The sequence below is a fragment of the Pristis pectinata genome, chromosome 3, assembly GCF_009764475.1.
Source record: "Pristis pectinata isolate sPriPec2 chromosome 3, sPriPec2.1.pri, whole genome shotgun sequence".
NCBI lineage: Eukaryota > Metazoa > Chordata > Chondrichthyes > Rhinopristiformes > Pristidae > Pristis > Pristis pectinata.
The window spans coordinates 89,780,324-89,804,939 of record NC_067407.1 but is presented as its reverse complement, the minus strand read 5'-3'; the positions used below and the strand labels follow the sequence as shown (position 1 = coordinate 89,804,939).

General features: G+C 37.5%; 1 protein-coding gene across 1 annotated transcript in view; it reads right to left on the bottom strand.

Annotated features, from left to right (window-relative positions):
- Positions 1-24,616, bottom strand: part of LOC127567988 (ADP-ribose glycohydrolase MACROD2-like) — an 874,651-nt gene that overhangs the window by 602,979 nt on the left and 247,056 nt on the right. Inside the window, exon 7 of the mRNA XM_052011231.1 lies at positions 1,901-2,017. Coding sequence (XP_051867191.1) covers positions 1,901-2,017 — 117 coding nt within the window. The remainder of the gene's footprint in view (positions 1-1,900; positions 2,018-24,616) is intronic.

Sequence of the window (24,616 nt, the reverse complement as noted above, 5' to 3'; positions counted from 1 at the left end):
ACTGAAAGGTTGATAGAGAAAGACTGAAGCATGTCCAACCACCCCAACCATCAGGAACTCATACTCTTCTGACAGAAAGCAGAGTATCCAATTCCCGAGCCATTTTCCAATTTCTCATGCCTGAGTTACGATGTAAATTCATCAAAAAGGCTTCAGATTTTCTGCCATGAGAGAAGACTTGATTGAAACATGTAAGGTCCTGAGGGTGGTGTATACTGACAGGCAAGCAGGGGCAGAGACGTTTACTGTTGGTAGGTGAGAAAGCAGAGTTGAAGTTACAGTCAAATCAGCCATGATCTTATTTCATGACAGAGCAGGTTAGAGGGCGAAATGGCCTACTCATGCTCCCAATTCACACATTCATTTGTGTGTTTGTCTTACTTTCATTCATTTATTGAGGAAAGGCACTGACTTTGTTCAGACTGCTTAAATTTTAACTGGATTCAGCTACGAATATCATTATTTATTTAAAGACTGTAAATTGCCATGAATTGTGCTAATGATGATGAGTGATCTAGTTATGGACAACAACTACTTGCATTTTAGTTGTGTCATTAATGTGGCAAAGCATCCTGATCTTCTTCATGAGCATTATCAAATAAGATGTAACGAAGATTCACTTCATATACAGTGAAGAAAAGTGAGAGTTACATTTCAAGGAGCATTTTAAAAAAGAGGATTAAGGAAGAGAAATGGCAACATTTAGGAAGGATATCCCTGTGCTTTGGAGCTGGGCAGTTGAAGGCATGGCTGAAAATAGTGAAGAGATTAAAACTGAAATCTGTGAGACTGGAAAGCACAGATCTCCCAGCTTTGACAAGCTGAAGGAGGTTGTCTTTCCACTAATAATAAGGCATTAACAAATACAATCCACACAGGTCTTTGAATTAAAACGAATTTTCTGGTTCTAACACTTCCATCACCGTTGCGCAGGCATGTACCAGAAGTGGAGATGACAAATCCAATTTCAAAGCCTTTGACACATTTTCCAATGCACAGTTCAGATAAATTCAGCTTCAGACCAGTTAGGTTTGTTCACATTAAGGGCTTTCTCTGTGCTGAAAGAATGCACACAAATGGACTATGTGGGTGGCCACATTCTGTCACATGCCACTTACATCAAAATTAATGGCCAATCACTGTTTACCTCAGCCATTTATGCTGTATTAAAAGTTGACAGCTCCAGGAAAGCCTAAAACCAAACAAATCTACACCAACAAATTTAAAATCCCTCTGTTAAATTTGAAACAGACACAAGACAGCTTAACCAATATTAGGTACAGCATACCAAAATTTGCTCCTTCCAGTAAATTCCCAAAAGTAGAAGGATGTTTGAAACAATTAAATACCTAAAATATGCCAGAGGGCAAAAGTTACTTGCACTTTCAACAGGTTACCATATGACCAACAAGCATCACCATTAGTTACAGCACTAAGATACTAGCAAATGCAGTCGACTGCCATCACAAAGATAAACAATAATTTCAATACCCAGTGGAAAAAATAAATGCCTCACTGCAAAAATACTTCAAATTTTGTACACCTTTCAACTGAAAAAGAACAAGGAGATGATCAAAAAGAGGATACAGGGAGGTTCAATGGTAAAAGCCCTTATTGTACATCCTTTTAACTGCAGAAATACAATCACACTGCTATCAGCAACCGCACACCTTATTACAAGTGGAAAGTTTTGTGTTAATTAATTGTAACTGATGCACTCAAGATAGTAAGTGAATCCACTGCACAAAGTGCATTTACAGTTCTGTAAATATGCCTCATTAGTTTGCCAAAGCAGATAGTGCCTTCTCACCAAAGCTTTTCCCATAGACATCTCTCGCTAGAACAAAAAGACTATCAACAACATTTCACTCAGCTGTTCGAGACAAAATGAAGCACTCACGTTTTGCAGGAAGGTCATAGCCCAGCGTAATTTTGGCTTCTCCAGTATTACATCCATTTAGCTGGCGGCATGCAGACAACAACTTAGGTCCTGCAGCTCTGTGGATACAGCCATCAACTAAAAGCAAAGCACAAAGGACACAATCAGAAATTAATGCATCTACTGGCTTATTTCAATTATTCACATTACAAGCAAGGAAATTAGGAAACAGTGTCAGTTTGCATTTATGTGCACTGTAAAACTCCAATAATCCAGCAAGTTCAGGACTTTGATAGTGCCGGATTAGCAGATGTTCCAGACAATTGGATGTTATTTGTTTATTTTTCTTAGTCGTTAAACAGCATCTTAATAAATTTCCAAGTGAACCAGTTAAGGTTAAAGGGAGCGCTGGAACCAGAGCAATGGCAAGTCAGAAGCAAGCATAGGAACTGGGGCCCTGACAAGCTGGAAGGTGCATGGGAGCTGGAACCCTGGTGGGTGGAAGGAAACGTGGGAACCGGATTCCTGGAGAGTGGAAGGGAATGTGGGAGCTGGAGCCCTGGTGAGTGGAAGGAAGCATGGAATTGTGGCCCAGGTGGATGGGAAGGGAGAGCAGGAACTGTAGCCCCGGTAAGTTGGAAGGGAGCATGGTAACCAGAGCCCCAGTGAGTGGAAGGAAGCGTGGGAACTGTGGCCCCAGTGGGTCAGAAGGGAGAGCAGGAACTGTAGCCCCCATGAGTTGGAAGGGAGCGTCGGAAATATTACCTGGTGATTCAGGTGCCAAATCATTGGGGTTTCTGGATGGTTGGATCAGAGATTATCAGAGTTTTACTCATAACACTGCAAAACATCTCAGCGAGAACATTAATGAAACAAAAATTAGGCACAGTGCCACATGAAGAAAGATTAACACATGAAACAAAAACATGTTCAAAGTGGCAGGACCCCATTGGCAGGGGTGTAGAGAGGTAGGGAATTTAGATAGGGAAATTTAGAAGCCTGCACTACTGGATCTGATGGCTGCCAGCCATGCGACTTTTAAAATCAATGATGTGCAGAAGATTAGAATTCCAAGGTAAACTGAAACCGAGAAAACTTGCACCAGAATTAAATGATCACCAATGAAGAGTTTTAAAAATGACCCAATATTACCATAGCTTATTGTACTTACCAGTCTCACACAAATATGGAGAAATAGCTTTTAGAGTTGGATCATCATAGAAAAACAATAGAAGCTGATGTATTTTTGAAACATAATTTTACATACTGCCCAAGGTTAGTACTTAGCTAAAAGTTACATTAACACCTTAGACCATACAATTAACACACCACCATTGATTAAAACAAAGACATTGGGACAAATTGGTGAAAAAAGTTGAGATCACACAAGCAGTCTTCTTTTACAGTGAGATGTAACAATCTGAGATGCACTCTCTGAAAGGGTGGTGCAAGCAATATCAACAACAACAGGAAAAAGTGAATTGGACAAATACTTGAAGGGGGAAACTTTGTAGAATAATTAAGAAAGAACAAGGAAATTACATAGCCCTTTTGAAGAGTGCTGGTATTCCAGGACTCCTGTGCTATATGATTTCATGATTCTATGAAGCACAGTATATAGTAAAATGAAAGGGTTATGTACATTTATTTTCTGGTTACTCATTTTCTGGATATAGATAACAATGGCATTGCTGGCATTTATTGTCCATACCCAATTGATTCTAAACTGAGGAGGCATTTAAGAATTAAACTCACACATAGGCCAGACAGGTAAAGATACCAGTAAACCAGATAGGATTTTACAACAATCCAGTAGTTTTATAGATCAGCTTCTTTTTAAATTCCAGATGCATTTAGCTACTAGAATTTAAATTCTCCAGCTGCCCTGGTGGGATTCAAACTTGTGTCTCTGGATCAATGATTCAGAACACTGGCTGCTGTCCATCAACTTAACCATTACGTTACTTTCTTCCACTGCAGGAGAACAAGTTGGAAGAATGAAGATTCACTTCCAATTTAAAAAGAGACAAAGTGTTCAGCAGGTTACAGGAGAAAGAAAAAAAATTAACCTTTCAGGTTGACAATATTCATCATTTTTATTTTGGATTTAAGGCATCTCAAGTATTTTGGTTTGGATCTTTTGCTACCATTCATCCAAAGCAAAGCAATAGGTTTGCTTGTTCTAACTTCTGGGTACGTTTTCACGTTGAGACGAGACAGGACTACAAAAGCTATACTTATGCTAAAGTGAATGTGGGACTAATGACTATTTTACTGTGAATGACCTCATTCCTGCCTCTGGTGGCTTCCTATATATAATGACCAAATATTGTTAGCCATGGTGAAGTGACAGTACGAGGCAACAACATCAAGGAAAGTTTCCCAATTCTAGATCAGAGGAGCAGGTTCAGCTCCAGGAGACCTGAGGAACTCATGTCACAAAACCTGCTGAGTTGCCAACCCATTGTTTCCAGTAGTGGAAGAAACTCACAGGAGGAGACATAATTACAAGATAAGGGGGCAGACATTTAAGACAGATGTACATTGGAACTTCTCACAGAACGTGATGAATCTGTGGAATGCTCTGCCCTGGAGGCCTCTGAAGACTGGGTCATTGAGGGTATTTAAAGAGGAGGTAGATCTATTTTTGAATGATTAGGGAATTGAAAGTGATGGGGAATTGGCACAAAAGAGGAGATGAAGCCTGGATCAAATCATCCATGATCATATTGAATTGTGGGGCAAGCTCAAGGGACTGAGTAAACTCCTCTTGCTTCTATTTTCTTTCATTCAAATTCTCACATATGGCAAATTAAGAAACAGAAAACTTCAATGTTTGACAAATTTGTAAAACATTTTAGTGAGTGCAAAGATTGGAACATACATACAAGATTAAAGTAGAAGCTGAAATATTATCAAATCTTTATAAGTCACCATTGTTGTCTGTCATTTTAATTAGCATGGTATGAGATGACATTATCTGAGGCAATGACAATGCACGAGTATAAAATTTGAGGGACAGAGAAGCTATAAAACCTGGAAAATGGTTTAGAACACCATTAAAAAATTTGGTTACCTCTCACTCAACAAGGCATAACATTTTAAGATTTATTTAAACAATAGTAGTAGTTCATGAGTATCTAAAGTTGCAATTAATTTGCTAATTATACCTGAGGAAGAGGCTGCAAAAGTGCACACTGTAGAAACAAAGGGAATCACTGACAGCAAATTTTGGATTCCCATGTTGTAACTAAGCAAAGACATCGTCACTATTGGCATCACAACAAGTGGACTGAACAAGGTCACAGATCAAACAATAGGTTAGTTTCCTTTCAGCAAACATTAACCACAATTTATTTCACTTCTAAAATTACTGTATATACAAATTCTTGTTTGCTGCATCAAGTTATTAGATGAACATAGTGTCAAGAAACACTGAGAATAGCGTTGGTGCAATGACACTGCCTTGCTTGACACCAGTCTTCACTGAGAATGATTTGGTTGTCAACCCACTGGTTAATATCACGGTTTGCATGCCACAGGGGAGTGAGCATAAAATGGAGATGGATTTCTTGTTGATTTGTTACATAGAACATAGAACAATTACAGCACAATTCAGGCCCTTCGGCCCGCAAAGCTGTGCCGAACATGTCCCTATCCTAGAAATTACTAGGCTAAAATCCTCACCTCACCTCCAACAAGTTTCCTGTGGGACTGCAGCTAATCTTCTGAACCAATGACAAGCTGTTCAACTTACAGCGACTACACTGCAGAACCAAGGTTTCCCAAGTCTCAGTAGCCACACTGCACTGTGCTGACGATGCGTGCATTTGCACACATTCAGCGACTAGGCTCCAAGACTTCATCAATGCTTTCACTGAAGCATACAAGAGGGTGAGCATCACTCTCAACATTCACAAAACAAAAAGGTCCTGTATCAGCTTGTCCCCTCTACACACACTGCCCTCCGACAATGAAGGTTCACGTGAATCCATGGAAAATGTGGATCACTTCCTGTATCTCAGGAACCACTTCTCAGGGAAGGGAGACGTCAATGATGAAATTGACCATCATGTCAATGTATCTGCAGAGGCTCTGGACAACTGAGGAAGAGTATTTGAAGATCAATAAGTCAAATCTGGAACAAAATCACGCAGTAGAGATATCTGCCTTCCTGTGCAGTTCTGAGACCTGGACTACCCACAGCAATTTAGTTTATCATCAAATAGACCAGGGTGCAATGAAATTCCTTGCTCACATGAAGCTCAGAGTAAACCACATACATAGTAATAATAAGTACAACAATAAGTACAGCAACGAGGACAAAACAACAGAATGGTACAAATTATAGAAGTACAAACTTAAGTAGTGCAAAAAGAAATGCTAAAATGACAAAAACAGAAGAGGTAGAACTAAGGGTTCGAGAATGTGGCAGCACCACTGGGAAGGGGATGTGAAAGAGGTGATTGGTTCGGAAGTCTGACAGCAGTGGGGAAGAAGCTGTTCCTCCATCTGGTCAATGGTCTTTCAAGCTCATGTACCTAGGCACCTCAAAGCACAGGAAAAATACTACCAAAACTGTTTCAATGTAACCGTCCAAAATTTACTGCAAGGACAAGTGAACCAATATGTTGTCCCAAGCCAACATCACCAGTACTGAGACCCTAGTTACACTCAGTCAGCTACATTGTGCGGGACACATTGGCTATGTGCGCCAGGCTCTCAAAACAGATGCACTATTCTGAGCTTGGTCATGGAAAGAGATGTCCATATGGATAAAGAAAATGATTCAAGACATGCTCAAAGCCTCCTCAAAAAAAATGCAGCATCCTCACTTATTCCTGGGAATCTCTGGCCCATAATCATTCAAAGTGGGAAAGCAGCATTCAGGATGGTATTGAGAACCTCAAGGCCATGTACTATGAGCACACATAAGCTCTACTTAAGTGGCGGAAGGAATGGACCACGTCACAAACTCTGTCAGACACCATTATACCTATCTGTGGAAGAATCGCCGGTTCCCATATTGGCCTCATTTACCACTTCAAATTATTCTTGATCCTGAACGGTTGCCTAAGGAAATGACATTAATATATTGACTCAACAAGTTGGTATCAGATTTACTGCATTAAAAGGGTGATGCTCATCACAAATCCCAGGCCTAATCCACCACACAATTTACACTAATGCTGAGCTCTTTATATTGACAATAGTTGTGCACTATGTCTGGTTTACACATCCATTATTTAGAATACATCACAGTCTGAAAATCAAATAAAAACTGCAGAAGATGAAAATTTGAAATAAAAACAAAAATGCTGGAAGAACTTGGCATGATGCCATTAGTGATGATCTAGCAGCATCTGTAGAAAGAAGAACAGTGTTAATATTTCAGGTCTAAGAACCTTCATCAGAACTTTTTCTAAGTATTACTGATCTTTTCCAAACAAAATGAAAAGATGTGGCTCAGAAGGAGGGTGAGAGGATATATGAGGGAGAGAAAAATGTACCAAACGGAACTTAGAATTTTCATGTTATTTAATAATTTAATTTTTTAAGTAATAATGTGCAACTAAATTTGAAATTTGAAGGGTTATTTCAAAGAAACTACTCAAATTTAATACATGACACATTTCATATTCTTTCAAATGTTACTCCAGATTAAACAAACCATGCAAGTCAAAAGTGAATTACAAACAACATTCTCTTCTGCTTCTAACTACAATTTATACAACCAAGATCTGTTGATCGGTATTCCCATGAAACAGAAAAGAAATCCCCTTAGTACTTGCTTCCAAAAAAAGTTTATTTCTGTTTTATGTTTTGAAAACCACCTGTATTCAGTAATTACAAAATTAGGAGGAAATTAGCGTATAATTAACAGCTCAAAAACACGTTATTCTAAAAGGTCTCGGGTGGAACTTCATGATGAAGAGAATTCTGAAAATGAAACACAAACTGAGCACAACAGATCATCACCAATGGCATGGTAACAACAGTGCTGGATAAGATCTTAAATCAAACTGTAGGCTATCATTTCAGCAAATATATTCAGTGTTTACTTCTACTGTTACTGCAGACACAACTTCTTGGTTTTTGAATTAGATTCTATAAATAAGCTTAACTTTGTCTGCACTAGAAACACCAGTACCACTATTCTTTTTCCACAAAAGCAAGTATAACTTCATTTATCTCGAATCATCTCTCAGTTTACTGCATGCTTATCTAGATTAAACTGATAGTTTTATGGAGGATATAGACTATAAATGGATTTTCTTCATGAACAGACAAATAAAAAGCCTGCTATAAAGTACTCCTTAGATCAAGTTATGTTACCAAGAAACATTCAAGCAGTTGCAAAATCATGGGCTGGAATTTGCTGGAGCAAGTCATCTCATGGTAAACCCGGTTTTTAATGTTTTCTCTAGCATCCTATAGTTCAAAATTGTCTTGGTTTTTTAAGCTACTCGAAGTGCACGTTGGTAATTCCAAGGAAGGAGCCAGACAGATATCTGGGACTTTGGTACAAAACTGGGCCAATGATATACTTCTTTCAGCAAACAAGATACAAAGATTGGGAGATAAACAGAAGATGGACAAAGAAACAGGGTGAGCTGCAATGGTTATACATGTAAAATTAAACATAGCTTGTGAAATAGAGGGAAAGGATTGTATCAAAAAAGGAACAGCAATAAACGTGAAGTACAAAAAGGAATGTAAAAATATTAAGTTTCAAGTTTTTTAAATCTCCAAAAAGAATCTACTGTCTGAAGAATGGGACTCGATAATTTAAAGTGTTCATTTGCAAGGCAAAATTGGGCTGATCAATGTATTAAAGTCTGAGTACAAGGTTGCAATTGGAAAGTCGGACAGAAATAAATGTGGAAGCACAATTAGTTCTCTGAATGGAACAGGATAGCTTTGGATTTTCTGTCATTTACTTAGATTTTATTTTTGTTCATCTTCTGTATTTTGTGTTACAAAGAGTTTCAGATTATTTACAAGTAGCAATGTGAGTCAACAGATCAATGTTTATGGTTCACGAGTGTCCTCTCACCACTTCATATCGCCCCACGAGTACATCCTTCTTTTCCATGCTATTCTTAGAACCTTCCATCACATTTCCTTATGCAGCAAATTCTCAGCACCTTCTGGGTCAAGAAGTTTCTTCCAAACCAAAAGTTTATCAGGGAAAAATCATACATTGATAGCTTCTAAATAAAAATTTAAAAAACTGCAGATGCTGGAGATTTGAAATAAAAACAAAACTGCTGGAAACACCCAGAGATAAGACAGCATCCATGGGAAGAGAAACAGAACTAATAAAAAGGTCTCAGACCTGAAATATTTCTGTTTCTCTTTCCACAAATGCTGCCTGACCTGCTGAGTGTTTCCAGCACTTTGTTTTTTTTTATTTATAGCTTCTGGTTCTGCAGTTACCCAGAAGTGGAAACTCAATCTCCTGCTCTCAAATTCTCATTCTTTTGAAGACCTTTTGCTACAATTCAGCTCTCTGCTTTTCAAAAAAAAGCAGTCTCGGCCTGTTCAATCTTTCTTGACAGCCACTACCTCTGCTATAATAGTGGTAAGCCTTCTCCAGTGCCTCTATATTCTGTGCAACAAAGTGGATATGGTGACTACAGCGTGCCACTTTAAGGGAGAAATCTAACCTTAAGTTCCTACTTATACCTTCTAGGATAGGTAACATTGTAAGAAACTTGCAGTCTGCCTTCGCCCTGCCTCTCTCAAGAATTATTCCTTTAAAATACCTTTCAAAAATATTTTCAGTGAAGTGCAAGAAAAAGTGAGTGTTAAATACCAGCAAGGGTAAAGGTAATGGACAGACAGTGTTTTGATTCTAAGTTCCCAAATTTAGGGATTCTGCTCCAGGGGAATACACTCGAAAAAGAAATTCAAAAAGAGTTAGTTGGTGTCAGGTTGTACAGCTTCTGCCAAGCTTTGGAAGTAATTGACTATTCCTGGACAGGAAAGGCGAGAAAGAATGCATTACAAGGAAATTAATGCGGAGATTTAGGAAAGAAAGGAAGGAACTGGAGTGGAAGCATTTTGCCATTGAAATCCACTTCTTTTACAAACTTTGCACCATGAGTCATTTTAATTTGCCGAGAGTTAACAATCCGACAAATTATCCCCCAAAAATAACAATAAACTGATTTCCATTTACACAGCACTTTTTATCTGACCTTATTGTTAATTTCTACGTTTGATGGCATGGAGCCATAAAGTCGTAGACGGATATGGCACAGTCACAGGCCCTTTGGTCCAGCAAGACCACACTGAGCATGAAGCACTCATTTATACTATCTGTACACTCATGCCATTTTATTCTCCCCACATTTCCATCAATCCCTTTGGGTTCCACCATTCATCTACAGATTAGAACAATTTACAATGGACAATTAACTTACCAACCTGCACATTTTTGGATTAGAACACCTTGAGGAAACCCAAGCAGCCACAGGGAGAAAATGCATACTCCACACAGAGAGCACCAAAGGGCAGGATCGTACCCGATTCACTGGAGTCGTGAGGCAGTAGCTCCACAAGCTGCACCACCCACGGATGTGTATCCTTGGTCTCAGTAGCACTGCCTAAAGCAGATCCTCAAATGTTCTTTCCTTCATTCAAAAGGTGGTTATGTTTCAAAAGTACTTCATTGCCTTCATCATGGTTTGGGACAGCCTGACTTCATGAAAGGCCCTGCAAACATGCAAACCCTTCTTTCTTTCCAGTCATCCCTACAAATTATAAATTATATTCTTATACAAACATCTGTAAACAAGACACATACGAAAGTAAAAGCTCAAAGTATGGGGTTCAAATTCTTCACTCATGGCATCACTGAGCATTAACCTTCATCTCATAACTTGAATCCAAATTGCAAATACCTTGTGTGCTTAACACCCACATTGTTTAGAACTGCAAAAATCTCATGCAAGGATACATTAAAAAAGGAAATTATGCTTCCTTATTTTGCAAGTAGATTCAATTTGAGTAATCTCAGTGATTGAGCCACAAAATTACTCCTTCGTTGTGAATACCACACATTAACTGAATTAGCCAGGCTTGCAGCTGATATCTGTCAGGAAAACTGTCAGAGAAAAATGTCAGGAAAAGATGAAAACAAAATAAACTGCTTCTACAAACTCAAATATTTATTTCGTAAAAACAGAAGTAAGCAATTATCCAAGAAATTGTTCAACATTGGATTTAAGATAATGGATGATTCAAGCTTTTCTCCAACAGCTTATTTTATCTGAACACCTCCCAATCATCAAACATGCAATTATTTCTTTGTAATCACTCCTGCTATTCATTGCAATCTCAAAGTATTAATTTGCATGGATGAATTACAATAGTACCACTCTCTCCAAAGTATTTCAAGCAAATTTTTAAACTGCAATTACAAATATCTTTGAAATCACAGTGATCACAGGCAGTTCTATAATTGTGATCTTTCTAATGCAGAACATTGTCATCATTTATTGTATATGTATAAAGGGATAAGTAAAATGATTTAGAACCGCAAGATAAATAAAAGATATGTATCCAGTATTAAATGTAGTGAATTATTCAGCATAAATTCGATGCTTGTTATGTGAAGCAGGAGGAGCAGAACTGTTTTCTCCAGGCTCTGCAAGTAAACCTCCTTTTAGCTAACACCACATTCATCAATCCCCAACCCATCTCCTTCCCAACATCTACAATATTGTTTCCTGCCCCTCTTGTAATTTCACCCACATCTCCTACAATCTCTTCCACCCACCCCCTCAGTTCCCTGACTGAAACATTGTACTACAGAGACTCTTAACAGGCAAGCAACCACTCAATCAAACTGGCTGTCAAACAGGTAACCTGCTGACAAAACTTAAAAGACGTCCTGCTGTTGATACCAACAGAACGGCTGAGAAACCCTGACTTTCAGTTTCCCAAAGATTCTGCATCCCATTCCACCATCCTCATTCCCAAGTGAACAATGGCTCAAACGATGAAGATTTGTGATGTTGGGGTTTGAATTAAGCTTATCATACCTTATGCACACGTACAGTATAAGCTCATTAAAGTGTAGAACATTAAAGAGAGAACAGAAATTAATGAAAAAGGCTAAGTGAGTGTTAACCTTTATATCTAGCAGACTAGAGTGCAAAGGATTAGAGTATATAACTATACAGATACCAAGTCAAACCGTAACCTTGACAATTTTGAACAGTCTGCATAGGGTAGGGAGGACAATCCTTGGGGACAGTAATAGATAGTAATAGAGTTCATTTGATCTAATTTTCATACTATGAAGGGGAACTGACTGGGTTCAGGGAAAAGAAACCGGAGTCTTTTGGTGGCGCTACATGGAGTAGGTCGTATCTTGGCTTTGCTCCACTTACCTTTTAACTCCTTATGCACCACCCTTTACTAAGACATTTATAATACTCTTACAAGATTCATTTTGACTTCTAAGTGTCGGAATGAATACCAGAGCTAAGGCTGGAGCTGATAGCAATGGTAACGGAGACCCTCAACTCACTTTGGAAGCCATCTCTAGACTGGATAAAAAGCTTGACCAGAGATTTGCCACTTTGCAAATGCTGTTAAAAGATATCGAGAACGGACAGACCACACTCATACAGGAGAGTGCTAAACAACGGCAATTAATTGATGAACTGGATCAAGCTGGTAAAGAGATCGCAGGCTGGACTTACTGGAAAAAGATTTAATGGTGACCAAACAAAGACTGGAACAGCAAAGACAGAGGATTATTGATTTAGAAAGCTGCAGTCGGAGAAATAATGTGAGGATTATCGGCCTCTCTGAAAACGCTGAATCTGGTAATCCCATTGAATTCTTTCCTAAACTTCTGAAGGATGCGTTTGGCCCTGAAGTGTTTTCTACAAGACCTATACTTGATCGTGCCCACCGAGCGTTAAGACCAAAACCTCCGGCAGAGCAAAAACCATCGCCAGTAATATTGAGATTTCACTATGCGAGTACCAAAGAGCATTTGATTCGAATTGCTTGTCGTCGAGGAATGATCCAATACAAAGAATGGCAGTTTCATCTGGTTGAAGATTACACCCCAGAAGTTATGAAACAGAGACTGCTTTACAAACAGATTATGTTGCGGCTTTATCAAGACAATTATCAACCTGCATTACTGTTCCCAGCCTGCCTGAGAATTTCACTTCCTGACAAATCACGCCGGTGGTTTAATTCCATTAAAGAAGCCGAACATTTCCTTCAAGGTTAACTTTTTGTCTCCAGATGGTCAAGAAATGCGCTTTGCTTTGACTTTATACTTAATTGGTCTACTAAGCAATGTTTAACTTTCAGGTTTAAATGCTTTTTTATGCCCGGAGATATTTTCCTGCCCTTTGTTAATTTTTTCATGCTTGGTTCTAAAACATGGATAACATGGATACTTACAATGTTTTAATTTTTTTCTGTATTATTTTACTTTAACATTTTTGATGTTCTGTTTGTGTAATAATTAAGAATTTAACTGAGTGACTGATTGCCTTTTTCTCTTTGGAATTAAAATAAGACTGTATTTCTTGCAAGTCTGTTTACAATTTGAAAAATTGTTTTGGTTAACTTTTCTTTCATGTTTAGACTATTGACGTTGTCTTGCATTCTTTTCAACTTGGAGATCTGCTACCAAAAGGTTGGGGTTAAACAATAGTGGGTAGCATTCTGGCTACCTATTGGCCAGTTTTCAGGCTTTTCTGGGTGGGGGGGTGGGGCTGTTTTTAGGTTAGTTGTTTTTTCTTCTGGACTGATAAACTACAAATATGTCTGAACTGTCATCGTATCCGGCTCCTCGTCGAACTTTTTTTCCTCTTCTTGTTAACGAATCTCCTTTGCAACAAGGTTAACCCTTTACATAACATATGTTTTTTTTAGTCTATTAAAATGGATAAGATGATTAATTTCATTACATGGAATACAAATGGCTTGAATAATCCAATTAAGCATAAGAAGATCTTCCAAGTTTTTCATAGACTGAATGCTCAGATTATTTTTGCGCAGGAGACTCATATTAGGAAAGAGGATAATCAGCACTTTTTTTAGATTTTGGAGGGGTCAACAGTTTCATTCTAACTCACAAGCAAAGGTGAAAGGAGTATCTATTTTTATAGACTCCTCAATTTCATTTGTTCATCATGAGACAATTTCAGACCCGAATGGTAGATTTTTATTAATTACTGGCTTACTTCATAACAAAAAATTTGTTATGGTTAATGTTTATGCATCTAATGTGGATCATCCTGAGTTTTTTAAACATTTATTTGCATCTTTCCCTAATTTAAATGAATATATGTTGATCATGGGTGGAGATTTTAATTGTTGTCTAAACCCCTCGATAGATAGATCTGTGTCGAATCTTGCACTTCCTAACAAATCTGTTGTCTTTATTAACTCCTTTTTAGTTGATTCCGGAAGTTTGGAGATTTCTACACCCATATAATAGAGTTTTCATTCTTTTCTCACGTCTATCACAATTACTCTTGGATTGATTACTTTTTTCTTGACGCACGATTAGCTCCACTTGTTACTGACTGTAAGTATGATGCAATTGCCATTTCCGATCATGCACCATTGAAACTATTAAATTAGCGGACGTACCCTCTGGTGCTAGACAATGGCGACTCAATCCTTCTTTATTGCAAGATTTAGACTTTGTCCATTTTATTAAAGAACAGATTTCCTTTTTCTTCTCAACTAACTTTACTGAAGAAATTTCCAGTGGGATATTATGGGATACCTTTAAAGCTTATATCCGCAGTCAAATTATTTCATACTCTGCTGGACTGAAAAAATGAACTAATAATGAATTATGTATATTGGCTGATAAGATTAAAGAAATCCATAAAAAATACTCTGATGCTCCTAGTTTGGAGCTCTATAAAAAGAGAACAGAACTTCAATTACAACACAGTTTATTATTAACATCTCCAATTGAAAATCAATTACTCAAAACCAAAAGTCAGTCATGGTGATAAATCTGGTAAGTTTTTGGCCAACCAACTGAAAACTGTTTCAACTGAACGTCAGATTATTAAAGTTCATAAACGAGATGGTAACTACATGGTAGACCATGATCAAGTTAACAAATCTTTTCAAGAATTTTATACTTCTTTATATCAATTAGAATCTCCTGAGGATTCTATATCAATGCATGACTTTTTAAGGAATTTGAAGACTCCGAAATTATCACTTAATGAACGTTCAATATTAGATGCACCCATTTCGAGGAAGAAATAAAGAAAGTAATTTCTTCAATGAATTCGGGTAAAATGCCCGGTCCTGATGGGTATACAGTTGAATTTTTTTAAATCCTTTTCTGACCTTGTCTCTCCCTGGTGAGGTAAAATTTTTAAAACACCCTATCAGTGGGTAAATTACCACAATCCTTTTATGAAGCAACTATTTCTTTAATTCTTAGAAAGGATAAAGATCCCACTGAATGTGCATCTTATAGACCTATTTCTTTATTGAATGTGGATTCTAAAATTTTTCCCAAAATATTGGCTTCTAGACTGGAAAAGGTACTACCGCAAATTATTTCTGATGACCAGACAGGATTCATTAAGAATCGTTATTTGCATTTTAATATTAGGAGGTTAATGAATATTATATATACCCCTTCACCTGTAATTCCAGAATGTGTTATTTCATTAGATGCCAAAAAGGTGTTTGATAGAGTCGAATGGGAATATCTATTTAACACGCTTGAGAAATTTAATTTTAGTTCAAATTTCATATCAGCGATCAAATTGATTTACCACACACCTATGGCTTCAATACTTACTAATAATCAGAGATCCCCCTTGTTCAGGGTTTTTGAGGCACTGGACAGGGTTGCCCTCTAACTCCTTTATTATTTAATATTGCTTTGGAACCTTTGGCAATTGCCATTCAGGATTCTTCTAACATATTTGGTATCACTCATGGAAAGATCTATCTTTATGCAGATGACCTGTTACTTTATATCTCTAACCCGGAGAAATCTATCCCTGCAGTATTATCACTACTTGCTCAGTTTAGTGTTTTCTCTGGTTATAGATTAAATTTTAATAAGAGTGAACTTTTCCCATTAAACATGCAAGTCCCAATTTATAGGCAATTACCATTTAGGTTAGTGACTGATTACGTACCTGGGTCTTAAAACTACCAAGAAACACAAGGACTTATTTAAAGTGAACTTTTTACCTTTAATTAATTACGTTAAACAATTATTTACTAAATGGTCCCAATTCTCTTTATCACTGATTGGCCGAATTAATGCAGTTAAGATAAGTATTTTACCAAAATTTTTGTATCTGTTTCAGGTGATTCTAACTTTTATTTCGAAATCCTTTTTTGACACTATTGATTCCAAAATTCTTTCATATATATGGCAGAATAAAAACCCAAGGTTAAGTAAGAAATATTTACAAAAATTGAAAAAGGCTTTGCCTAATTTTAGATTTTACTATTGGGCAATTAATATTAGATACTTAATTTTCTGGGCACAAGATTTAGATGCAATTCATTGTCCCTGTTGGGTATACCTTGAGTGTGAATCAGTGCAAGGATTTTCATTAGTTTATATTTTAGGAGCTTCATTCCCTTTTGCATTTACTAAATTGAGTAAACAAATGACTAATCCATTAGATAAACATACAATACGGATATGGTTTCAATTTCATAAATTTTTTGGATTGAATAAATTTAATTTATCAAGTCCTATTCAATCTAATCTTTTCTTTCAACCATCTAGAATTGACTCAGCTTTTTCCTTATGGAGAATGAAGGGAATAACATGTTTTCGTGATTTATTCATTGATAACATTTTTATCTTTTGAACAGTTATCTAATAAATACAATCTGCCAAGATCACATTTTTTTTCGATACTTACAGATTAGAAATTTTTAAAAAGTTACTTTACCTTCTTTATCGACACCATATAAAATTGAAATTACGGAAAAAATTTTAGGTTTTGATCTTTATCAGAAGGGCCTGATAGCAACAATTTATGATCAGATTATGAAAATACATTCAGAGGAACTTGATAAAATTAAGAATGAATGGGAAAGAGAACTCCAGATACATTTACCTACAGAGACATGGAAGAAAATTCTTCAATTAGTAGATACATCTTCAATGTGTGCTTGACACTCTTTGATACAGTTTAAAGTGGTTCACAGGACCCATATGTCCAAGGATAAGTTAGCCCGTTTTTATCATCATATAAATCCCATATGTGACAGATATAATTCGAAGGTGGCTTCTCTGACACACGTTTTGGTCCTGTCCCCTTTTGGAAAAATATTGGAAAGACATTTTTAACATTATTTCATCTGTATTGAACATTGATTTACAACCTCATCCCATTACTGCAATTTTTGGGTTACCAATGATGGAATCTCACCATTTATCTGCTTCTGCTCGTCGTATGATCGCCGTTGTCACATTAATGGCCAAGCGATCCATTTTGTTCAAATGGAAGGATCCAATACCTCCCACCACTTTTCAGTGATTTTCTCAAACTATAGCATGTTTAAACTTAGAAAAAATTAGGAGTGGTACTGTTGATCCTTCGCTTAAATTTGAGGAAGTTTGGAGTCCATTTATTCAATACTTCCTTATGATATATGCTGACCTTTTTCAGATCCCTTTCAATAACCCTTGAATACAAAGGAGCGGAGTTGACGACATAATAATGTTTTTTTTGTCTTTTTAATTGAACAAATATCAGTCCAGTTTTTTTTGAAGTTTTTGGGGTTTTTTGGGGTTTATTATCAATAATTTTTTTTGATTTGGGGGTTCTTCTTTCATACAATTAAATTTCATTTCTTTTCAATCTTTCCTTTTGTATTTGTTCACTTAATAAGAGAGCAGGAGGTCTAGATTACTTTTTTTTAAAACTCCTTGTGATTATATATGTTAACTGTTATGATTGTTATCCTAATCTCTTTGCACCATATGTATAATTACTAATGTTATATGTTATTTTGTACTAATTTGAAAATTAATAAAAAAATTGAAAAACAAAGAAAGAAATAAACTATTTCTTCTGGTTGGAGAATCAGTGTCTAGGAGGTATAGTCAAAAGTTAGAGGAGAATTTCCAGCAATGAAGATGGGAAACACAGTCATGTGCAAAAACTGGTACAAGCTCGGAACTCTTTGATTGTGGGCGGTTATTTTCAAATTTGAGTTTGGGTCACAGACTTGCCATGATTTCATGACATGTTCATACTCCCAAGATTTTGATTGAGTATGGACCCATATTATCAGAAACATCAAGTTGAGGAATAGAGGAAGTTAGCTGGACTTTTTTTACTTTGCAGATAAAATTAATCACCAATTAGTCTAAGTATGTGATGCACCACAATTCTGTAACCTTGAAAATGTCCACAACACTTTATGTTGGTCCAGGATATTCTCACCTAAAAGATTTCTCCCTTGTTTTCCTTTCTCAGACATTTTTCCAGATTGTATCTGAAGGAACATCCAACCTACCAATGTCTCTTGCTCTAACACCAAACGGTATTCAACACCATCATCCCCTCAGTATTAATTGCCAAGCTTCAAAACCTGGGCCTCTGTTCCTCTCTCTGCAACTAGATCCTAGACATACTCATCAGGAGACCACAGTCAGTACAGATCGGTAATAACGTCTCCTCCTCGCTGATAATCAACACAGGCCCACCTCAAGGATGCGTGCTTAGCCCACTGCTCTACCCTTGCTACACTAATGATTGTGTGGCTAAGCACAGCTCAAACGCCATCTATAAATTCACAGATAGCACCACTGTTGTCGGTAAAATCTCAGATGGTGATGAGGAGACATACAGGAGTGAGATAGATCGGCTGGTTGAGTGGTGTCACAAAAACAACCTCACACTCAATGTTAGTAAGACCAAGGAACTGATTGTGGGCTTCAGGAAGGGAAAGTCAGGAGAACACACACTTGTCCTCATTGATGGGTCAGCGGTGAAAAGGCTGAGCAGTTTCAAGTTCCTGGGTGTCAACATCTCAGATGATCTGTCCTGGGCCTAACACATTGATGCAATCAAAGAAGGATGCCAGCAACTGTACTTTTTAGGAGTTTGAGGAGAATTGGTATGTCACCAAAGACTCTTTCAAATTTCTAAAGATGCATTCTGACCGGTTGCATCACAGCCTGGTATGGAGGCTCCAATGCACAGGATCACAAGAGGCTGCAGAGGGCTGTCAACCCAGCCAGCTCCATCATGGGTATAACCCTCCCCACCAGCGAGGACATCTTCAAGAGGCGGTGCCTCAAGAAGATGGCATCCATCACTAAGGACCCTCACCATCCGGGACATGCACTCTTCTCGCTACTACCATCAGGGAGGAGGTACAGGAGCTTTAAGGCTCTCACTCAATGATTTAGGAACAGCTTCTTCCCCTCCACCATCAGATTTCTTCACAGCCCATGAACCCATGAACACCACCTTGTTATTCCTTTTTTGTGCACTATTTATTTTGTAATTTATAGTAATTTTATGTCTTTGCACTGTTTTGCTACTGCAAAACAACAAATTTCACATCATATAAGACAGTGATAATAAATCTGATTCTGATACCACTCACCTTCTAATCACTATTGTACGAAATTCTGTGATCACCAAGCATTTGAACCTTGCACTTTTCAATGTGCAAGTCATAAAATGCATACTTACATGCCAAGGTTTGTGGAAGCAGAGGTTTGTGGAAGTCAAAAAGTAAAATGGTGTGAAAATATAAAGAAAGTTAGTGACTCACATTCCAATTGGAATTTTGAGAACATTGACACCGAAGACCATTTTGATTCCAAATACCAATGTTGATGCATGAAATATCAGTCAAATAATGAAATATCAGTCAAGATGCCTTACATTATTAGACGAAAACTCAGGTCAAACAGTTGTGTATGCTGCGCCAAGTATTATGGGAGATGAAGAGTAAAATTGCTTTTTAAAGTTTTTTCCAATATCAAGTTTTTCAAAGCTAAGTTACCCATCCACCGTTGTTTTCACTAGTACTATTTTTCTGAATTACACTGAAACTTATAAGATTTGTTGAAACATATAACAGTCTCTTACCACAGAAATTCTGTAGAATTCTGCTCAATTATGTTTTTAATCAATCCTACCTTTGAGACATGTATGGTGTAAACTGCATAAGAATGGGCTAATGACTGAATTGCATTCCAAATAGCTTGCACAGTCAAATAGGCTTTAGATGATCATCTGAGTCTACAAGTTTCATGTGCTCTCACATTTCAAAGCCAGGAAGGTGTGTTCAATGCACCAAACAAATATCAACTTCCCTTCATTAAACCAATGTGATCCAAATATATACATATTCAATGCACTTTAACAGATGTCCTTTATTTCAGCACCTCTTTCAATAAAGACCAACACTGTCCCATGTAAAATTCAAGTTTAAAATTTTGGTAAAAATATTAGATTTTGACCTATGCCATATTTCTCAACGACCAAAGAGGCGCCATTTGGCCCCGTCAAGTCTTTGTTAGCTCTCAGAACAATACCATCATTCCATTCCCTCATTTATTTCCCTGTAAACGATTCTCTCTTAAATGTCCATCAACTCCACCCTAATTTCTCTGCCACCTACCTTCCCTCAAGGTAATCTATTGTACTCAAGTAACCTACCAACAAGCATGTATTTGGGACATGGGTGGAGCACCCAGGGAAACCCATGCAGCCACAGGATGAACATGCAAAATCCACACAACACTGATACAAGAGGATTTTTTAAGATGTGATGTTTAGTTGTGTGGTATAATGAAACAAGTAGTCAAACAATGCAATTGAAACTTAAATGTAACATTTATTTTTGAAGAAGTACAAAATTTCGATCTTTTAGAATAACTGAGAGTTCACCACTTCTTACAGAACAACAACCTTTGTTCAAGTCCATGTTAACCATATGAATCCCTCACAGGTTATTTGTCTCGCAGGCATAAAACACACACAGAAGTAGTAACCATGAATCAACCACACTTTCATAAAATAAACAATAGTCACAATTACCCTTCAGTGAAGCAAATCTGCCACCCCTAACCTGTTCGACCTAATTGTGACACCAGACCCAGAGCAACATGGCTGACTCTTAACTGCACTCTGAATTTTCCTTCTGTTTCAAACAAGGATGGGCAATAAATGCTCACCTTGCTGGGGACACCCATATTCCTTAAATAAACTTATAAAATAAACACACACCAGCAGTAGCAGCAGGGCCAGTACACCACTGCCAAGAGTGAGAGGTCAGCATCACTTCATCTGACGTTATTCAGGGTGAGTGCCCATCGAACCCAGCAACACACTCTCCCATGATTGTCACATTTTGTGGCTTTCAAAGAAGCAGGCATAAAGAATACATGTGCGTGTGCAGATTTGTTTGCATTGCTCCAGTGTCTTGGAATCCATTCCATAATGCAAATGAGACAGCCAAGTCAAACAGAACCACTTATTTGAAGCAATTCAGTGTATTATAAACTTGGCTGTCAGATTATCTGAAATAAACATGTACTCCTGTTATACTATTAAGAAAAAAGCCTCAACATTTGACAAATAAACACAATACATGCATCAGTAGCAGCTTGTCGTGATGTAGCATCTTCAATGTGGTAAAACCTTGCAAGGCCCTTCACAAGAACAGTATCAAATAAAAACGACACATAGCTATATACTGAGATACCAAGACGAATGACAAAATGCTTCATTGAAAAGGTTGGCTTTAAGGAATTTCCAAATGTGGAAAAGAGAGAGAGAGAGAGAGTGAGTGAGAGTGTTTAGGGAAGGAATTCCACAGCTTAGAACTGAAGCATGGTTGTTAGTGGCAGAATGATTAATTTCAGATTGTACAGGAGGGGAAAATGGAGAAGAGGAAATATCTTGGAGGATTACAAACACAAGCTCTGGATGTTGTCAGGTTCGAGGAGGTTAAAAAAGATTAGGACAGAATATGCCTTGGAGGGATTTAAAAACACAGAAGAGAATTTTAAAATTGATGTATTGCTTAACCAGGAGTCAACAGAGGTTGGTAAGCACAGGGGTGAATGGGACCTAAAAACATTTAATGTCTTGGATTAGGCAGCAAATTGCCCAGAAGACCACTGGAATAGTGGAGTATAGAAAATATACAGGCAGAAAAGGCATGAAACACACGCACGTATACACAAAACTATGTACTTGTTGGTTATGGTTAGTTATAACAATATATTTTGGTAAAACCTGATTTAGTGTCATTGTCTTACTTTGCCATTTTTTTCCCTCAATGCAACTTTATCCCCCACACTTGCACTACTACGCACACATAGAATCTTCTTCAGCCTAAAGCTGCCAAAATTTGACTAAGTAATAAGTTAAGGCTTGTCATCAATTGAAAACAATTTGACACAATCACCTCTGTGTACCAAAAATTTTGTATCCGGGGTAAATTTAAGAACTGCAACTTTAAGTCAAACAAGATGGCTCATATTTTGAAATATGATCATTGACAAAAGCACAAAATCACATATCAAACTATACTCCTTCAATCCATAAATGCTTGAACTACAAAGTAGAATTTTTCTTTCTATATTTAAAAAACTTGATTTTCTGAAACCTTTTAAGTCATTTTTATTTTGCTTTGCCTAAGTTTTCATTCAGTCTCTCTGGATTGATCTCTCATTCAATTACAGCTTTGAAGATCAGTATTTTAAACCCAATTGCTTGCCTCCCTTCTGTAACCCTTAATATTCTTGTCACATATTAGCTTTGTGTGTCAGTCACAGGCAATAGTTTATATTCCTATGATAAATCTGCAATATTGTTACAGCATGTTTCACGTAATAGATATACTTGCATACAGTCATAATTTAGCAATTCAGACATTGCTGTCACTTAACTGAATATTACACAGATATTTTGAAAACTCATTGAGATAATAACAAAAGCTTCAGCTGAAGCACCAGTTCCATGTGACACAAAGTATTTTCACAAGAAATATGATGAATAAAGATGGAGTAAAATTTCAAACACCAATAAACTAAAACTAGCAATTTGTTAACTAAAAAAGAAACTGACCTGAGTGTTTATGAACCTTAGCTTCTTTCTTCGTGGAATTGGTATGATTAATCAGCTTGATATCTTCGTTATTTGTAAACATAGTTATGAAACTAAATGCAGTACTGCATGAATAAACATTCTACTTCCTCTTTCTGTAGTCACCAGATACCACCAGAGTTGACTTAAGCCTTTTTGGCTTTTCCTTAGGAAAGTGATTCCATAATATAATTGACATGGATTTCGCCCACTTTTGAGAGGCAATCATCACATAGATTCTTCCCCAGCTGCAAACTCTGAAAGCAATAACCTTATTGAACTGAAGGCGTAATTTTAAGTTAACTTGATGAGATTGGGTCCAAGGCTTAATCTGCCTTTTTAATTCTCCAGCGAAATGGGTAGAGAGCAATATGGGGCAATTTACAAAGCTGGCACTCTACCTTATCCTGCAAGTATCCTTTCTGGTAGATTATGTTAAAATTACTGAAACATTGCAAATGTTGGAAATCTGAAACAAAAACAAAAAATGTTGAAAATAATCAGCAGGTCAGGCCGCATCTGTGGAAGAAAAACATTATTTCCACCCTGTTCTCATTTTCAGTGGTCCATATATAACTCTCCTTCAATTTCTTGATATCTCTATCTCCATCTCATGGGAGAAATTAGTGATCAATATCAATTACTAGTCCCCAAACTCCCACAGCTATTCAATTACACATCCTCCCATCCTGCTTTCTGCAGGGATGACATTCCATTCTCCCAGTTTCTCCATCTCTGTCATATCTGATAAACAAACTTTACACATCAGTGCCTCTGAGAAGTCTTTCTTCAACTGTAACTTTGACAGGGTTTGCAATTGTGCAGTCCCCTGTTATCGCACCAGCCTCCACGTTAAATGGATCATCTTCTGTAATTACCACCACCTTCAACAGGATTACGCCACCAGATCCATCTCTCCCTCTTTTAGCTTTCTGAAGGGACTGTTACTCTGCCGCTCTTTGATCCACTCTTCCAACTCCACCAAACAATCTCCTTCTTCTGCCTCTTTCCCAAGAAATTGCAGGAGGTGCAACACCTTTCTTTTTCCCCTCTTCCCTTCTCATCATCCAGGGGCCCAAATAATCCTTCCAGGTGAAGCAGGAATTCACCTGCACTTCTTCCAATCTAGATTACTACATTTTGTGCTCACAATGTAGTTATACCGACATTGGAAAAAGCAAATGCAAATCAGTGACTACTTTGCAGAGTACCTCCATTCAGTCAGCGTGGGTGACCCTCAACTCTCAAGTGCCTGCCACTTGAGTTCTCCATCCCATTCCCATTCTTCTATCTTTGACCTCTTACACTGTTCCAACAAAGCTCAACATATGGTCAAGAAACAGCACTCCAACCTTCTGCCTTGGCATCCTGCAGCCCTTGGGTCTCAATCACTGAATTAAACAATGTTTCAGGTCAGCAGCATTTCCAGTTTGTGCCTGAACTGGTCAGCTCTGATCCAAGCTCATCCACCCGAAACATTAACTTAATTTTTCACTTGGGAGGGGAAGATGTATTGCATCTCCTGCCTTGGTATTTCCAGCATTCTTTTATATTTCAGATTTCCAGCAACTACAGTGCTCTGCATCTGATAGTTTCAATGGCACCAAAAATAACAGTC